Below are 15,757 nucleotides of genomic sequence, written 5' to 3'. Positions count from 1 at the left end.
TTTTGAATTAATAAGGGTGGCGTGGACAAGAACATTTGGAGATACTCTGTGTTGATTGTGACGCTTTGCTGAGGTAGAGCTCACTACCTAGCTAGCAGTTAATCGGCGCCTGTTGAAGGTGCATTCAACTAGTTACAGGGTACGGAGTAGTTCCAGAGCACATTGTGAGGTACAGAGAAGTCGCGAAGCCGAGTCAGTGAACGGCCCTCCATTCTGTAGGCGCGTCCGAAGCGGAATGTCCCGTACACCATCCGCAGTACTTCGACTGAGAGTGAATTCTGCGCTTGGATGTTTTGAGTTGAGCCAGGACCGAAAGCGCGAAAAGGAAAGTCAAATCTGAAAGCCGATTGACGAATCAGGCGACGTTGAGAAATGCTGACGCGTGACTCCTGTCTCGCTCAAACGTGTCTCAGGCGCCCAGTCCATATCTTCGAGGTCACCTTCGATACAACCAACGCTTAAAAAGGGGATAAGTGATGTCATCCCTCCAAAGATAGGCATAGGGGTCCCCAAAATCGGGCCGATCGGGCAAGGTCAAAACCCAAAAACCAATTCAACACACGAACCGTGTCTATGGAGAGTCTGAGGCAAGTCTCACGCCTAAAGGCGGTGACAGGATGCGCGCGCCGTGGGACGGAAGATCGCACGCCAGTCCATCAGCTTCCGGCCCCCAATGAAGTCCCGCGGTTCTGCCAGTGGCGTGTGCGCGACGCGGGACTTGCGGGGCCTGACAATTCCCTCTCACTTGATTGGCCCGCCTGGGCAGAGGGTGAAGGCAAGGGGCGAGCAACCTCCAACCTCCAAGACGGGGATGGGGATCGAGTTACTTCTCTCGGTAGCACCTTTCCGAACTCTCAAGCCCTTGGCGATTTCGTGCACTGACATGACGCCGGACGGGCGCAACGAGCTCGCCGTTAACTCGGCGACATTGGCGTCCCCAAACACAACAAAAATGAAAAAAAAAAAAGAATAACTTGCCCTGGCCATGAGGCACTGTGTGGTAGGTCTGGCTGCCCCTTTTTATAAAGAGCTTCTCCGCACAGTATGGGATAATCGATAACGCGCCGTGTGCTGCCGTTCTCCGCTCGAAGTTTTCACTGCCGCGGGTAATTTGCTGATGCTCCACCGCATGGAAGCGACACGTATGTACGGAGTACGGAGTACTCCATACCTCCTACCCATGCTGGAAAGGGTGTAAATGGCGCGCATCAACCCTTGGAGTAATGTTCTCGTGGGCAGACAACACAGATTGTGCAGTGTGCTGCCATAAGGCGCCAGGTAACTTTCGCTCGAGCCCCCAAGCCTCCGGAGGTCGGAGTGCGCTTTCGGCTCTCCATTGTTCCCAAAAAAGGAAAAGAAAGGAAAAAAAAAGGAAAAGTATTATCTGCCTTTCCCCGCACTCTGGCCCCACCTGTGGTTGGCCTTCCCCCCGACCATCCGTTCCTCCCTGCATAAAAATAACATCAAGCCAAACCTTCGCCTCTGATGGAAATATCGAAACCTATAAAGAGCCCGCCTTCCTCCAGCGCCTGGTTTCTCTTTGCTTGACTTCTCATTCTCTCCTCGAGGCAAATTTGATCTATCGGGCCCCTTTGGCAGCAGCATATCATCCCTTTTTTTTTTGCGTATTATTATATACATACATACATATATATTATCCCCTTCCTTCCCCGGTCCTTTGTGAGCTAGATCTCCCATCAGAGCCGCCACCATGGGTGCAGACGACAAGGCCAACCATTGTATGTAGATTCAATTTGTACCCTCTTCTGCCATTGATGCTCATATTGCTCTTCACACAGCCACCTACCGTTACAATGAGGTTCCCGTATATACCACCTCGCAGGGTTGCCCGGTGAGTTCCTTTTAAATACAGGTCAATGCTTCTCCCTATCCATCAGTGTACTGATGTCTTCCGCTCAGGTTATGGATCCGGAGTCTTCCCAGAGGATCGGCGAAAACGGACCCCTCCTGCTCCAGGATTTCCACCTGATCGATCTTCTGGCACACTTTGATCGCGAGCGGATTCCAGAGCGTGTAGTCCATGCCAAAGGAGCTGGAGCTTATGGCGAATTCGAAGTTACCGATGATATTAGTGACATTGTGAGTGCAGTTGCCTGACCAGAAACGAATGATGGGCCTTCTAACGTGTGGACTGGACAGACCACTATCGATATGTTGAAGGGCGTGGGGAAGAAGACTAAGCTTGTAACTCGCTTCTCCACCGTTGGCGGAGAGAAGGGATCCGCCGACAGTGCCCGCGACCCTCGTGGATTTGCCGTGAAGTTTTACACCGAAGAGGGCAATTGGGACTGGGTGTTTAATAATACGCCTATTTTTTTCCTGCGTGACCCCTCGAAGTTCCCGATCTTCATTCATACCCAGAAGAGAAACCCGCAGACCAATCTGAAGGATGCAACCATGTTCTGGGACTACCTGTCGACCCATCAGGAGGCTATCCACCAAGTTATGCATTTGTTCAGCGACAGAGGCACTCCTTATTCATACCGCCATATGAACGGGTACTCTGGCCACACATACAAGTGGATTAAGCCCGATGGCACCTTCAACTACGTTCAGATTCACTGCAAGACCGATCAGGGCAACAAAACCTTTAACAACGAGGAGGCACACAAAATGTCAGCTGAAAACCCCGACTGGCACACTGAAGATCTCTTCAAGGCTATTGAGAGGGGTGAATATCCATCTTGGACTTGCTACGTCCAAGTGTTGAGTCCTGAGCAGGCCGAGAAGTTCCGATGGAGCGTTTTCGACCTGACCAAGGTTTGGCCCCAGAGTGAAGTCCCTCTTCGACGCTTCGGACGCCTCACCCTCAACAAGAACCCCGAAAACTATTTTGCCGAGATCGAGCAGGCTGCTTTCTCTCCGTCTCACATGGTTCCCGGTGTCGAGCCATCCGCCGATCCGGTTCTGCAATCCAGACTATTCTCCTACCCTGATACCCACTGACACCGTCTGGGCACCAACTACTCCCAGATCCCCGTCAACTGTCCACTGCGGGCCTTCAGTCCTTACCAACGCGATGGTGCTATGGTCGTCAATGGAAACTACGGTGCAAACCCGAACTATCCGTCCTCCTTCCGTCGCTTGCAGTTCAATGCAGTCAAGGCAAGTCAAGAACATGAAAAGTGGGCCGGAGCAGTCCTTGCAAAACAGATTCCAGTCACCGATGAAGACTATGTGCAAGCAAACGGACTCTGGAATGTCCTCGGCCGCCAACCTGGGCAGCAGGACAACTTCGTCCACAATGTCTCTGTGCACCTTTGCAATGCTCAGGAGACTGTCCGTAAGCGAACTTATGGCATGTTCAGCCGCGTGAATAAGGACTTGGGTGCTCGCATCGAGAAAGCCACCGAGGCCTTGATTTCCCAGCCACGCCTTTAAAACGTCGGATTATGCGGAGAAGAACTTATGAAGAGATTTGAATAAGGCATGGAAGTTGTGCTGGTTTTCCTTATGAACATTACTGGTATAGCTGCCATTTTCTTTTCTTTAATCAAGTCTCCCTACAAATGACTTGTGTTGCATTCTCCCCTCTAAAAGACCGAAACTGGGTTAGTGACAAGTTGCTATGTATGTTCTACTGTGTAATAAGATGAGGTAATTGCTTAATCTAGGATAATGCCACGATGTTTTTCTGTATCGACCTTCAGTGCGTAATACCTGGAAATTAGTACCATAAACCCTACTTCTAGTATATGTGCTATATATACAACTACATGTGGGTAAACCTAATGTATGTACTCCGTACATTCGTTAGATATATATATATATGTTCCCCAGTCTGCACGCAGGACAGGGCAGCTATTGCTATATCACGGCCCCTGAAGCTTCCTAGTTATTCAGATTAGGTTAGGTAACTTTGGAACAGGGACCAGGGGTTCCTGCCCATCACACACAGCCTTCCCGGCTTAGTTCAAACTATGTAGTTAACTAGGCAATTTAAGTTGGTTAGCTGGGATGTTATCAATGAGAATTGAAAAGGTTATCTCAACTTCAGTCCAGCTGTCAGCGGAGGAAGAACATGAACCGCAGAGGATGACACAATGGCAATACGTAGTTATATGAAATGCACACTGGTCCAATTACGAGTTATCAACCACTCACATCATTCCTATCCTAAAAGAGCACACTCCGATTCCTCACAGCCAATTGCTTCATATTATGCAATCATGTGAGAGGCGAGGTTTGGATTGCTGATAATTCTACAGTGTTCAATTCCTGGCTACTCTCCTGTCGTCTATATTTCTCTCTCTAGCATCATACCATCCTTTTCATGCATTCAAGCTTACCCGCAGAAATAAGAAAAAAGGGAATGTATTGTCGCTTGGTTTCACCTTCTTTCATCCGAACAAATATTTGAACACCGAGAAAGGCACGGGTTTGATCTTCTGGGGAGAAGAGTGTCTCATGGCCGGATACGTCCAGACGGGCGCTGTCCAGACAAAGAAGGCCATAGTCCAGAGATAGCCCAAAGCTTTGGACCTGAACACCTTTGGGCCGCGTCGACGCCGCTCGTCATTAAATCGGTGAGTGGTAAACAATATATCTTCGAGAGCTATTCCCAAAGCCTGGGTCAAAAAAAAATCCATGGCTCCCGACTCTCGAACGGGGATGCCCATCGTATGGTCCGTCACCACGTGCAGAATCCCAGACAATGCGAACACGAACCCTACACGGACATATCTGGCCAATATCCCGTTACGCTTCGGGATGCGTAGTACCTTGTATGTGAGAAGGTCCGAGTATGATACTAAGGGTCGACGCAGCTGCTGATGCCAGACCAAACTGTGCAGCTGTCAGCTATGTTTGGTTTCGTTTAACAAGAGAGCCAGGGAACAGCATTTACCCCCAGAATCGCCTGACAGACCAGGCATCTGAGATACGCCCATACATCAATGGCCATTCTTCCGGATCGTGAATTCCCAATCCCACGATGACTGCAGACGCGAAGGCATGCAGCTGGACAATCATGGCCGTGGCGGCCGCAGCAAAACCTATCACTGATCCGGTCCGAATCGCAAGTTCTTCGAGGGATATTTCAGTCATTCTGCGAAAGACATACTGCTTTTCCACCGTAAAGGTCGAATTTATGATTTCTTGCGGCAAGGCTACCCAGCCAAGGAAATCCAAAACCAAGTACGCTGCAACTGATATTTGAAATCTGCGCATGGCAAACCCTACGCGACCAATACTTTGACCCTTAAGGTGGCTCACCACTCAACGAGCCAAACCACTCAACGAGCCAAATTTTCGCACCATCAAATTTCTTCAACGCTCAACTTCATTATGCAATAGCATGGTCAACAACGAAGCAATTAAGCTTGCAATTGAAGATCTTGAATCGCAAGAGACTCCAAATTACAGTGCGACCGCGAAAAAATATTCACTCAGCCGAGAGACCCTGCGCCGGCGGCATCAAGGCCTACAAGTCGATCGCCATGAAGCAACCTCCAGACATAAGAAGAAGCTCACCAATATACAGGAGGATGAGCTCCTAGAGTATATAAACAAGCTCTGCGACCGCGGCCTTGCTCCTACGCCTCAAATCCTTCAAAATATCATGCAAGAGATGACGGGAGAGGACATGGGAATCAACTGGGTGACACGGTTTCGTGAGCGCCACAAGGACAAGATCAAGACTGTTTATCTCAAGCCGCTTGACAAGAATAGACAGGTAGCAGATAATTACCACTGCTTTCAGCACTTCTATAGCCTTGTAATTTGATGCTTTTTTTTGCTTCTTTGCAAGTGCAGTTGTTGAATTTGGCTAACTTGTTGAGTGCTTGCACTGCTGCATTTAGTTGAGCGAGAAAATCAGCCAGTATAATATTACACCAGAAAACACATACAACTTTGATGAAAAAGGATTCCTCCTAGGCTCCTGTCATGCCTCAAAGCACCTTGTCTCTATTAAAGCCCTACAAGCTGGTAAAAGTGTTGCAACTCAGGATGGAAGCCAGGAATTCCTCTCACTGCTCTGTTCAGTCTCTGCAGATGGGATTGCATTACCTCCAGCTCTTATTTATCAGGGTGAATCCAGAGATCTTCAGGATACATGGCTGGATGATTTTGACGGAAGCAAATATGCCTACTTTGCAGCCTCAGTGAACAGCTGGAGCAATGATGAATATGGCCTGGAGTGGTTGCAACAGGTTTTTAATCCACATACAAAGGCAAAAGCAGGTAGGGCAAGACATCTGCTTCTACTAGATGGGCATTCTTCCCATATAAATATGAAATTTATTGAATATGCAAACCGCGAAAGGATCCTGCTGTTGATCCTTCCACCGCACTCTACCCACCGTTTGCAGCCTCTTGATGTTGGTGTTTTTGGGCCGCTGGGCAAGGCGTATTCCAGCGAGCTGGAATCCCTACTACGCCGTGGACTGGGCTATATTCAAATGACAAAAAGGGATTTCTGGAGACTATTCAATGCAGCATGGAAGAAGGCTTTGACAGGTGACAATATACGTGCTGGCTTTGCAAAGACTGGCATTTATCCCCTGGATCCCCAGCATCAACTAAGCCGATTTGAAACTGCTGATCAACAAGGCCCTGCACCACTAGTTGAGCCTTCCATCCCTACAAATATACAGGAGCTTCGTCAAGAGGTTAAGGGTATTCATCTTCGGCACAGCTTAAATTCGCAGAGTATTGGACGGGTTATCAAAGCCAGCGAGCAATTTGCAATACGAAATGAACTGCTAGAGCATGAAAATCGGGCTCTAAAATTGACTATCATGATGGAGAAACAGCGCCGCAAGCGAGGCAAGCCCCTAGGCCTACTTGATCGCGATAATCCGAGCCAGGCCCAGTTCTGGAGTCCTACAAAAGTTCTGCAGGCTCGGGAACGCCGGGATGAAATAGAGGCTGAGAAAGCTCACAAAATCGCTCAAACACAAGAGGCAAAGCTTCAACGGGAGCTCCAAAGAGAGCAGACAGCTAGGGAGGCTGAAGAAAAACAGATTGAACGAGAGACTGCCCGTATGAAGGCCCGCGAGCAACGAGAGGCTGAAAAGCTTGAACGTGCTATACAACGAGAGGCCCAGCATGTTGCCCGTGAGGAGAAAAAGGCTTTACAACAAGCAGAGAAGGAGAGACAGGCTGTTGAACGTGCTAGTAAACGCCAGCAGTCAGAGCTTCAAGCACCAGCTTCAAAGCGCCGTCGGCAGGGCCTCCCTACGAAAGAACCTCGTCGCGGCAAGCCTATACAATCTTCCCAAAGCAGTAGTAAGAGCTTTACTAGCCTCCCTAACAAGCCTTTAGGCTCTCTAGCTGAGAAATCTACTGCTGACATTCCTTTACAATCTTTCCTATCCACCCCCCGTATCTCTCGCTCTGGCCGCAATATCAGGCCGTCCACACGTTTATTTTCATAGCCACACTAATTTCTATGCTTTAAAGAACACACTCATTTAATATTTAATAGCTAGTTTAATAATAATAATTCGTTGTTGAGATAATTAATAAATTCGTAGCGTGGAGCATTGGAAGGAATTTGGCTCGTTGAGTGGTTTGGCTCGTTGAGTGGTGAGCCACCTTACCCTTCTTGTGGCTCCCGTTCACGGTTTCAACACCATTGATTCCTTCCTTCACATCTCGACGTATGCATTCTTCCTCCCATCGTGTCCCAATCCAGCGGCCGTTCCAAATTGTATTCCATGCCCAAACAATCCGGTCCCACCCTCTATTAGATATCGCGTTGACCTTTCCCGCCTTCATTTTCCATTTCATTTCGTTCACATATTCGACATTTGTTACCACCAAAGCATTGCTTAGGTGAAAAACCTGGCCCCAAACCGAAGGAAGTACCATGTGGTTAAGTGCAGAGTTGTTGTATGGAAAAATCCAGTGGATATGTGCTGCAAGGAATACAGTCAAGATAGTCACACTAATACGGATCTTTATGGCTGATTTCGGTGCATATGCCAGAACCGCCACGGTGGTAGCTTGCATTATGAAGATCTCGACTAATGCCAACCATGACGGTACATCGATGAGGCCAAGTGCCATGGTATCCACAACAAATCGGAAATAATAGTAGAAAGAAGACCCAAAGTGGCTCAAGAGAACGAATCCACTGGTCTCGGGATGGTAGGGACAAACCTTTTGAGTAGAAAACGGAGTATTGAATCAGGTTTGGTAATTATTACTCCATGGTGCAAAGCGAATGCTAACAAAATTTAAGGAGAGAGAAAAAGCTGGCTGCAGCTGAGATTGAGCATTTTCCTTTTTTTTGGCTTTTGCTGATGTGCATTGACTAGTTATTGTGGCTTTGCAGGGTGGTTCATCCCTGCTGTTTTTGTGGACTACAAACACCAACAAAAGGACGGGTCTCACAAGCGGGAATATCCTTTGCCATGCTAGCAATCATCCTCCTCCATGGGATGCTACTCCAAGTTTCTATCTGATGGGCGCCAGCGAGCGTTGAACCAAAGAAGCCATGAAAGTGTTAGGGAACCCACGCTACCATTGCAAATACAAGCGGATGCGAAATAGGGGAACTATCCCTGTCAAGGGTGGCTGTTACTCATATCCTTTGCACATGGGGCTCTCTCTCTCCCCCTCTCTCAAGTTGAGCTGGATGCACCGTTCTCTTCCCTGCAACATGGCGGTAACTTCTAGGTATGACGATGGGAAAATTTCTAATTCTGATAGCAACCAAGGGTGAGAAGCTGGAATTTTGGGCACTTGTACCCAAGAGTCTGACTAACAATGCAGCCAGATCAGGTTCAAGGCTGACCTGTTTAATAGACTGTCACCAGGCAAAGATCCTGGCCCTAGAACAAGCTTCCTCCACTTATCGATTCGTGTAAACTTGAATCAAGTCTTGTTTTTGGGTTTGGGACCGACAGAGTAGGCCCATTGCTTCTGAAACTGATGTTCTGTTTCACAGTCACCGTGAGAACTCTTTTGTTCCAGGTTTGTCCCAAGGTATGCCCAGGGAGATAAAGCGGGCTTTCAGAAATATGGCCCACAGTGAACTTAGTCATACAGAAGTCCGAGCAAGATAATCTCTGTCAGTGTTTGCAGATGGAAATCCAATATAACTCCTCCTGTCGTAAACATCAAAGAAGAAAGTGAAAATTGTAACTTCATTTGAAGGGTAAGGGAAGAGAAAGAAATTAGGAAACTTAATAATAAATCCACCCTCAGGGATTGAAACAGAACAAAATGTTAAGGGGGTGGGGGAAAATATGAAGCAGACACAGAAGATTAACGCACAAGCATCCACCAGGATATTAGGAACCCTGCTCATGTAAAGCATGTCGGCGTGAACATATTGTACAAGAAAGTTGAATGACCGTCTATTTTGCTTGCTTGTGGTCTGCCCAGAACAAACAGAATATTCATAATGCGTGTGCCTCACCCATAACCAAAACCGTAATATTGAAAGCGGGCGCCAGATTGAAGTAAGGCTGCTTAGTCTGCAAAAACTAATTAATCCTTACTGAGATTTCCATAGTGTTTAAGTCCGGCCATATCTCGTTTTGCCGAAAGAAAAGGGAACATAGCGATATTTAATCATGTGTTGGATTTGTCGTCGCACTGATCGAATCATTTACCGTTAGAAGTACGCTCATTGCAACCTAGGACTACCCATGAAGACTTACTCGTCAGGCTAAAGAGGATTAACCAGTAGACCACCAACACCGGCCAGAAAACGGGAATGTTGAAGATCTCGGACCATGAGCAGAGGAAAGCAATTGTGATGGCTCTCGTCGCGGAATGCCAAAACTTGAATTCGGGGAGTCGTCGGATAAAGGGGCGGAACTCATCATCCTGCTTTGTTGGAAGCGAAGACGCATGAGCCTCACCATCCTCCAGACCTTCATCTTGTGTGAGGGATGGATCGAATTTCGGTTGTAGAAAAGCGAGGAAGAGATTCAAAAGGTAGATTCCCAAGGTATAGGCAACTGCAGCACATCGTGCGAGATTTAGCGAAAGATACCCCACAGAACAATCGATCTCAAACGGCCGTCAAGAGAGCGGAAAATCGCATACCAATATACCAGCCTTGCGCGAGAACAATCCTTAGGAAGAATATACAAAGCAGGGCGCCCGTTCCCAGCCATCGATAAAGAGTGAATGGTGTGCATGCATCGAGATAGGCTTGGTATTGCTATCACAGAGGAACCATCAGCAAGCTCAACGACTTCAACGCTTTGTAAAACAAGGCTAGAATGTCACGCCCGGGGAATAGGGCAAGCGCATCTGCTAAGAATGGAGCTTACTTGCGCTATTCTCGATGTTTGTGCCGTCACTGCGGTAAAAGGAGTCTGATCGGGTTCTGGCACATCCATGGCTACTGGAGACGAGAGAAACGAATTATAGCCAATCCACTCTGTTTATTCGAATCGAAAAAGCTCCCGGCTCAGAGCCTAGATCCAACAAGAAGAGTAAAGCGAGAAGAGAAAGGCTAAATTAGAACAATACTTCCGCAATGAATAAACAACGATGAAGAAACAACAGGCGTCTCCGAAAGCGATAATTTCACGAGTTACTCCGTACGATTGCTGACAAGGAGTTAATTCCTGGGCGGCCCTGGGCGTGGCCACGAAGCACATAACAGAACATCAGCCACTCAACCACAAGCTTGGCCAAATATGACCTAGTGTGGCTCACTTTGGATTATATAATACGTGGCTGGAATTTTCACGTGATGATGCCAAGGGTTCGGTTGGCCTCGGATAATCTCCCCGTAGGTCCGGGGAGAAACATCCATGGATGGACGCCGGGTTGTTTTGTTGATGAGAGCACCTGGACTGCAGCCATTGAGCATCCGTTGAATTTGTCAAGTATTGTCTTTCCGGCGCAATCGATCACAATGTTTTCAAACCGATGTGCAAGGCTTGTTGCCTCTCGAACGTCAGTCCCATTGACGTCATACCTGGCCCGGGCGAGATTCTCTTCCACAGCTTCTCCAGCTTCTGCAGCGTATGAATATATCTTGACCTCTACACCAAAGCCGGGAGTGGGATTGAGTATGTGACCGCCCTTTGCTATATTTTTGAATGAATCGCCAATCTGGCAGCTCGCGTATACATTTGGAATTCCAACTCACAGTCCTTCCAGTCACTCTTAACCGACCCAAGGTTTTAAACGCACTTTGCAGCCCCCTCTTCCGTGAACTCAATGAAGCTCTGACGAAATATGACGAAGATAAAGACATCGGTGCCATAATCATCACTGGCAGTGAAAAAGCCTTTGCTGGTATTTAGCCATTCTGGAGATCAGACTAGAGAGTTCCATGTATAGCTGACATGCTGTAGCTGGCGCCGATATCAAGGAAATGGCACCCTTAACGTTCGCTGCAGCATACTCGAACAACTTTATTGCCCCTTGGTCCCATCTGGCTAAGTCAATCCGCACTCCCGTCATTGCCGCCGTTTCTGGTTATGCTCTTGGCGGTGGGTGCGAATTGGCACTGATGTGTGACATGATTTATTGCACATCCAAGGCAACCTTCGGCCAGCCCGAGATTAAATTGGGTACCATCCCTGGTGCTGGTGGCTCTCAGCGTTTGACTAAGATCGTTGGAAAGAGCAAGGCCATGGAATTGATTTTGACTGGAAATACCTTCAGTGGGAAAGAGGCCGGAGAATGGGGGGTGGCCGCTAAGGTTGTCGACGGTGGAAAAGATGAATTACTCGCAGCTGCACTGGAAACCGCCACCACTATTGCCGGATACAGTCGTGTCGCTGTCGTTGCTGCAAAAGAAGTTGTCAACAAGAGCCAGGAGCTGTCGTTGGGAGAGGGCGTTGATTTCGAGAGACGCCTTTTCCACGGGTTATTCGGCAGCAAAGATCAAAAGATAGGTATGTCACCATTGGCCCCCAGGGAGTACTTTCGAGGTAAGGTTTGCAATTACTAAAAATGGATTAGGAATGACTGCGTTTGCCGAGAAGAAGAAGCCAGAATGGGCCAATGAGTAACCGCTGGATTGCGGCGTGCATCTTTTGCGACTGTATATAATCAATATACCCCACAGTGGTTAGGGGGATGCTCTGTGCATTGGAAATAAAAATATAGCTTTCGACATGCCAACTAAGGGAGCCGAAAGCATCCCGTGTTGCAGTTCTCGACGGATTTTGGATTCTTTATTCAATGTCCTGGGCAAATGGTCCCATCAAGAAGGAAATAAGAGAAGAAAAAGATCGTGGTGATATACACTTATATAAAGAGTTTTTGAAACAAATCTGTTTTCCGCACCAATGGCTAATTAAGAACCGCCACCAAACCTGCATTCCGCAGCCCTTTGTACCCTATCCCCGAGGCTGCTGATACAGCCGAGAATACCACCTACACATAAGTCATCAGTATCTATCCACTATCCGCTCTATTTGGGTAACAGGTTCATTACTAGGCTTGGACTGTTTCTCAGCCTGCTGTTCTTGCTCTCCGAACCCCTGACTGCCATGCTCACCCATAAACCTCTCGTCACTCGGCTCATCTTCTCCAATTCTGGAGAAACTGTGCATTCCTTGTCCGCCCATGCCTCTCTGACCATATCCACCCTGTGTGCTTTCAGTCTGCGGGTACGCTTGGGCAGTTCCGCCTTGATATCTTCCACCCCAATCTTCACCCTGAGCTCTGCCATCTCCTTGCATGGCGGTGTGCTGTTGGTCGTACTCCTGGCCATGGCCGCTGGAATACCTTTGCGATGATTCGGACATGGGATCCGACCGAATGCCCTCGTCAGCATTATAGTCTTGCTGGGTGCCACTCTGCATTTCATCTTCCCAGTTGGGCTGGTCGAGGCGTCCGCCGGGACCCCAGGTGTTTCCAAAGCCAGCCATGACCTGTTAGTCTGGTATTCGCTTATGTTAAGACGATTAAATACAAGGACGTTCTTTTGAGAACTGAAAATGGTCGATGCTGCTATTTCAAAAACTGGAGGTGTGCGGTTTGAACCTCTTCGATTCTTTTTGACCAGATGGGGGTATTTTATAGGCGCGACGTCAATGGCAAATAGTGATATCATAGCTCGCAAGTTTCAACTGCAACGCCTAAACGTTCTTTAAAACCGGCTCTCTATTCTGATGAGATCTAGGCGCTGGCTAAATCAAGTAGAATTCAACTTCAACGTCCAATAGCAAAGATCATACGTCGTACTAACACCGACTGGATACAGAAACGTTTGGAGATGTTGTCCACTTTCCTAGCAAAGTTATGTTGTCAAGTCCGGGGTACATAGACCCAACTTCCAATTTGCAGGTGTTAACATTTCCGCAGAGTTGCTTCACAATGGGGTCACTACGAGTTACGATCGGCAATTGGAGAGCCTCAGCCAATGTGTGATGCTTTTAACTAGTTACCGGTTGTTGCGGAGGAACTACTCCGTACTTAGTAACTTAATTATCCGCTCGTTGTCGAAGCCCTTGCTGGCTGTCTGCGGAGTTCGCCGTGTGTTCACCAGCTGACAATCCTACGAAGACCTCGAGTTGACTCAACCAAATGTAACTGTTGTACGGGGTAGATACTCCGAACCTAATCTATTTGTGGATCTAACTATCAGGCCGCAGAGCGAGAACGCGATACCCCCAACGAGTCAAATGCAACTCGGCGTTCGCATTTAACTCCTTCGTACCAGGATCCATTCAACAAAGTTATGACAACTCCCTGCAGCAGCCTCAAGGCACTGACAAAATACATTCAGTTTTGGCTGCGGAGAGGATACATTTAAGTAGTCAAATCTAACTCCTTGTTATCACATATCTGCAAGAAGCCGTCGGTTTTCTTCTCTTGCCAACTGAAAGTCTCGGGTGTTATACTTCATTTGATGCACGGCATGGAAGACCCTGTTCTGACCGGGTTTTCACATCATGTATCCGCATCTGTGCGAGAGCACCTTATAAAGCGAAAGGAACTGATTTCCCAGGAGAAGAAGCATCGGAGCGGTTAGCCCTCGTTGGCTTCTCCTAGGTATGCTCTTAATCTAATATATATGCTCCTAGATGCCGAATTCCGTCGTACTTTGAGCCCAACAGCCCGAAAAGCATGCGAGATCGTCCATCACATCCGTGCAGAAGAGCAACAAAGACTATGGCGTCACACCGGGACCCAGGGAGATCATGATGCTGAACTCTTCCCGGGCATGATGTTTAGCCTCGCCAAAGAGCGGATGGAGTCCACGAATCTCTGGCGCATTTGCAGAAGGCTCCCAAAAGGAGCGTTACTACATTCTCATTTGCCTGCTATGGTTGACCTGGGGTGGTTGTTCAACGTGGCTTTAGACACTCCGGGGATGCAATTTTATGCTTCTCAACCGTTGACATCGGATACGGCGTGTCAGGCTGCTTCCGTTTTTTTTGGTTTCTCAAAGGCATCAACTAAACCAAGCTTGTCGATTTGGACTCCCGAATATTCCCCAAATACCCTGATCCCAGCGGCTGTCGCGGCGGAAACTTTCCCGAAAGACGGACGTGCCGGCTTCATTACATGGCTGAAAGACCGGTGCTCTATCGTCGAAAAGGAAGCGATCGAGCATCACCTCGGAGTCGATGCTATTTGGCGAAAGATGCAAGGCGCTTTTCCTATCATTCACTCCATAATTTATTACGAGCCAATCCTTCGAAAGCTTATAAGAAAATTGCTCCAGACCCTTGCAGAGGATGGCGTTCAGTGGGTGGAAATTAGAGATGCATTTGCGTGTCCATATAGAAAAGCAAACAGCGACACCACGGAAGACGACTTTTGTTCAATGATTGGAGTCATTGCCGAAGAAATTGAAAGTTTCAAAGCTAGTGAGGAAGGGAGAGATTTCTGGGGCGCACGAATCATCTGGACTGCACTACGCTTCAATTCGGCAGGAGCAATCTTAAGAAGTATGCGTTCTGTTATACTTTCTCTCATTCCCTTTTTATACTTACGGCTCATAGGCATGCAAAACTGCATCAGGGCGAAAAAGCAGTATCCAGATTTGATAGCCGGATTCGATCTCGTCGGGCAGGAAGACCTTGGTAAAACCCTCAAGGAACTCTCCTATGAAATCCTTTGGTTCCGTCAGAAATGTGTTGAAGAAGAGCTTGAGGTTCCCTTCCTCTTCCACGCTGGTGAATGCCTTGGAGATGGTGATAGTACAGATGAGAATCTCTTTGATGCCATCTTGTTTGGGACTCGAAGGCTTGGCCATGGGTTTTCGCTTTTCAAACACCCTGACTTGATCGAAATTGTCAAAGAGAAGAGGATTTTAATTGAAAGTTGCCCTATATCAAATGAAGTTCTTAGATTGACATCTACAGTGCTAGCTCATCCTTTACCCGCGCTCCTGGCGAGAGGGATTTCGGCGTCGCTTAGCAATGATGACCCCGCATTATTAGGTCAAGGAACCTCCGGCATGACCCATGACTTTTGGGAAGCCCTCCAGTCATGGGAGAATCTTGGACTTGCTGGTTTGGGCTGCCTTGCGGAGAATAGTGTTCGTTGGGCAGTACATGAGGATCAGACGGAGGCGGACTGGGTCAAAGACATTGATAACGGATATGGTGGGAACGGAATTCGCGCGGATAGAATGAAGAAGTGGAAAGCCTCGTGGGAAGAATTCTGCCAGTGGGTAGTGGATGAATTTGGGAAAATGGAATTGAATTAGTTAATGTCTCAATGTTCAGATGGGTCATCGTCGCCGGATTTGAACCCTGATGTGAACCCATGTATTTGTAAGGTCTCTCTCATCCGGGGGAATACTGGACATCAGTTCCTTCGCTCTATAGTCACTCAGTCTATTTCACCATAA

The 15,757-nt window shown here is 47.9% G+C and overlaps 8 protein-coding genes across 8 annotated transcripts; 5 read left to right on the top strand and 3 right to left on the bottom strand.

Annotated features, from left to right (window-relative positions):
* Positions 1 to 573: 573 nt before the first annotated feature.
* Positions 574 to 882, top strand: D8B26_003712 (uncharacterized protein; the record flags this gene model as incomplete). Its single annotated transcript, XM_066124242.1, has 1 exon — positions 574 to 882. The coding sequence occupies one exon, from the start codon at positions 574 to 576 to the stop codon at positions 880 to 882; it is 309 nt and encodes a 102-aa protein (XP_065980321.1).
* Positions 883 to 1,711: 829 nt separating this feature from the next.
* On the top strand, positions 1,712 to 2,967 carry CTA1_2 (peroxisomal catalase A; the record flags this gene model as incomplete). The annotated part of the gene is made up of 4 exons (XM_003071809.2): positions 1,712 to 1,739; positions 1,800 to 1,852; positions 1,921 to 2,100; positions 2,161 to 2,967. 4 exons carry the CDS (start codon positions 1,712 to 1,714, stop codon positions 2,965 to 2,967), a joined length of 1,068 nt encoding a protein of 355 aa, XP_003071855.2.
* An 81-nt stretch (positions 2,968 to 3,048) lies between these two features.
* On the top strand, positions 3,049 to 3,402 carry CTA1_1 (peroxisomal catalase A; the record flags this gene model as incomplete). The annotated part of the gene is made up of 1 exon (XM_066124241.1): positions 3,049 to 3,402. The coding sequence occupies one exon, from the start codon at positions 3,049 to 3,051 to the stop codon at positions 3,400 to 3,402; it is 354 nt and encodes a 117-aa protein (XP_065980320.1).
* Positions 3,403 to 4,361: 959 nt separating this feature from the next.
* D8B26_003709 (uncharacterized protein) lies at positions 4,362 to 5,190 on the bottom strand (the record flags this gene model as incomplete). The annotated part of the gene is made up of 2 exons (XM_003071810.2): positions 4,362 to 4,806; positions 4,868 to 5,190. 2 exons carry the CDS (start codon positions 5,188 to 5,190, stop codon positions 4,362 to 4,364), a joined length of 768 nt encoding a protein of 255 aa, XP_003071856.2.
* Positions 5,191 to 8,938: 3,748 nt separating this feature from the next.
* On the bottom strand, positions 8,939 to 10,516 carry RER1 (retention in endoplasmic reticulum protein 1). Its single transcript, XM_003071811.2, has 4 exons — positions 10,257 to 10,516; positions 10,027 to 10,144; positions 9,636 to 9,938; positions 8,939 to 9,570 (listed from the first exon to the last, which is right to left on the bottom strand). The coding sequence occupies exons 1-4, from the start codon at positions 10,323 to 10,325 to the stop codon at positions 9,491 to 9,493; spliced, it is 570 nt and encodes a 189-aa protein (XP_003071857.1). The 5' UTR covers positions 10,326 to 10,516; the 3' UTR covers positions 8,939 to 9,490.
* A 228-nt stretch (positions 10,517 to 10,744) lies between these two features.
* Positions 10,745 to 12,021, top strand: D8B26_003707 (uncharacterized protein). Its single transcript, XM_003071812.2, has 4 exons — positions 10,745 to 11,006; positions 11,098 to 11,235; positions 11,295 to 11,840; positions 11,908 to 12,021. The coding sequence occupies exons 1-4, from the start codon at positions 10,850 to 10,852 to the stop codon at positions 11,955 to 11,957; spliced, it is 891 nt and encodes a 296-aa protein (XP_003071858.2). The 5' UTR covers positions 10,745 to 10,849; the 3' UTR covers positions 11,958 to 12,021.
* Positions 12,022 to 12,210: 189 nt separating this feature from the next.
* On the bottom strand, positions 12,211 to 12,963 carry D8B26_003706 (uncharacterized protein). The gene is made up of 2 exons (XM_003071813.2): positions 12,386 to 12,963; positions 12,211 to 12,324 (listed from the first exon to the last, which is right to left on the bottom strand). Exons 1-2 carry the CDS (start codon positions 12,819 to 12,821, stop codon positions 12,245 to 12,247), a joined length of 516 nt encoding a protein of 171 aa, XP_003071859.2. The 5' UTR covers positions 12,822 to 12,963; the 3' UTR covers positions 12,211 to 12,244.
* A 686-nt stretch (positions 12,964 to 13,649) lies between these two features.
* Positions 13,650 to 15,754, top strand: CECR1 (cat eye syndrome chromosome region, candidate 1). Its single transcript, XM_003071814.2, has 3 exons — positions 13,650 to 13,922; positions 13,980 to 14,849; positions 14,904 to 15,754. The coding sequence occupies exons 1-3, from the start codon at positions 13,805 to 13,807 to the stop codon at positions 15,611 to 15,613; spliced, it is 1,698 nt and encodes a 565-aa protein (XP_003071860.2). The 5' UTR covers positions 13,650 to 13,804; the 3' UTR covers positions 15,614 to 15,754.
* Positions 15,755 to 15,757: the final 3 nt, after the last annotated feature.

This window comes from Coccidioides posadasii, chromosome 2 (genome assembly GCF_018416015.2).
Source record: "Coccidioides posadasii str. Silveira chromosome 2, complete sequence".
In the NCBI taxonomy this organism is placed as follows: Eukaryota; Fungi; Ascomycota; class Eurotiomycetes; order Onygenales; family Onygenaceae; genus Coccidioides; species Coccidioides posadasii.
Note: the sequence above shows the minus strand (reverse complement) of the source record. Positions and strands in the feature narration are given on the sequence as shown.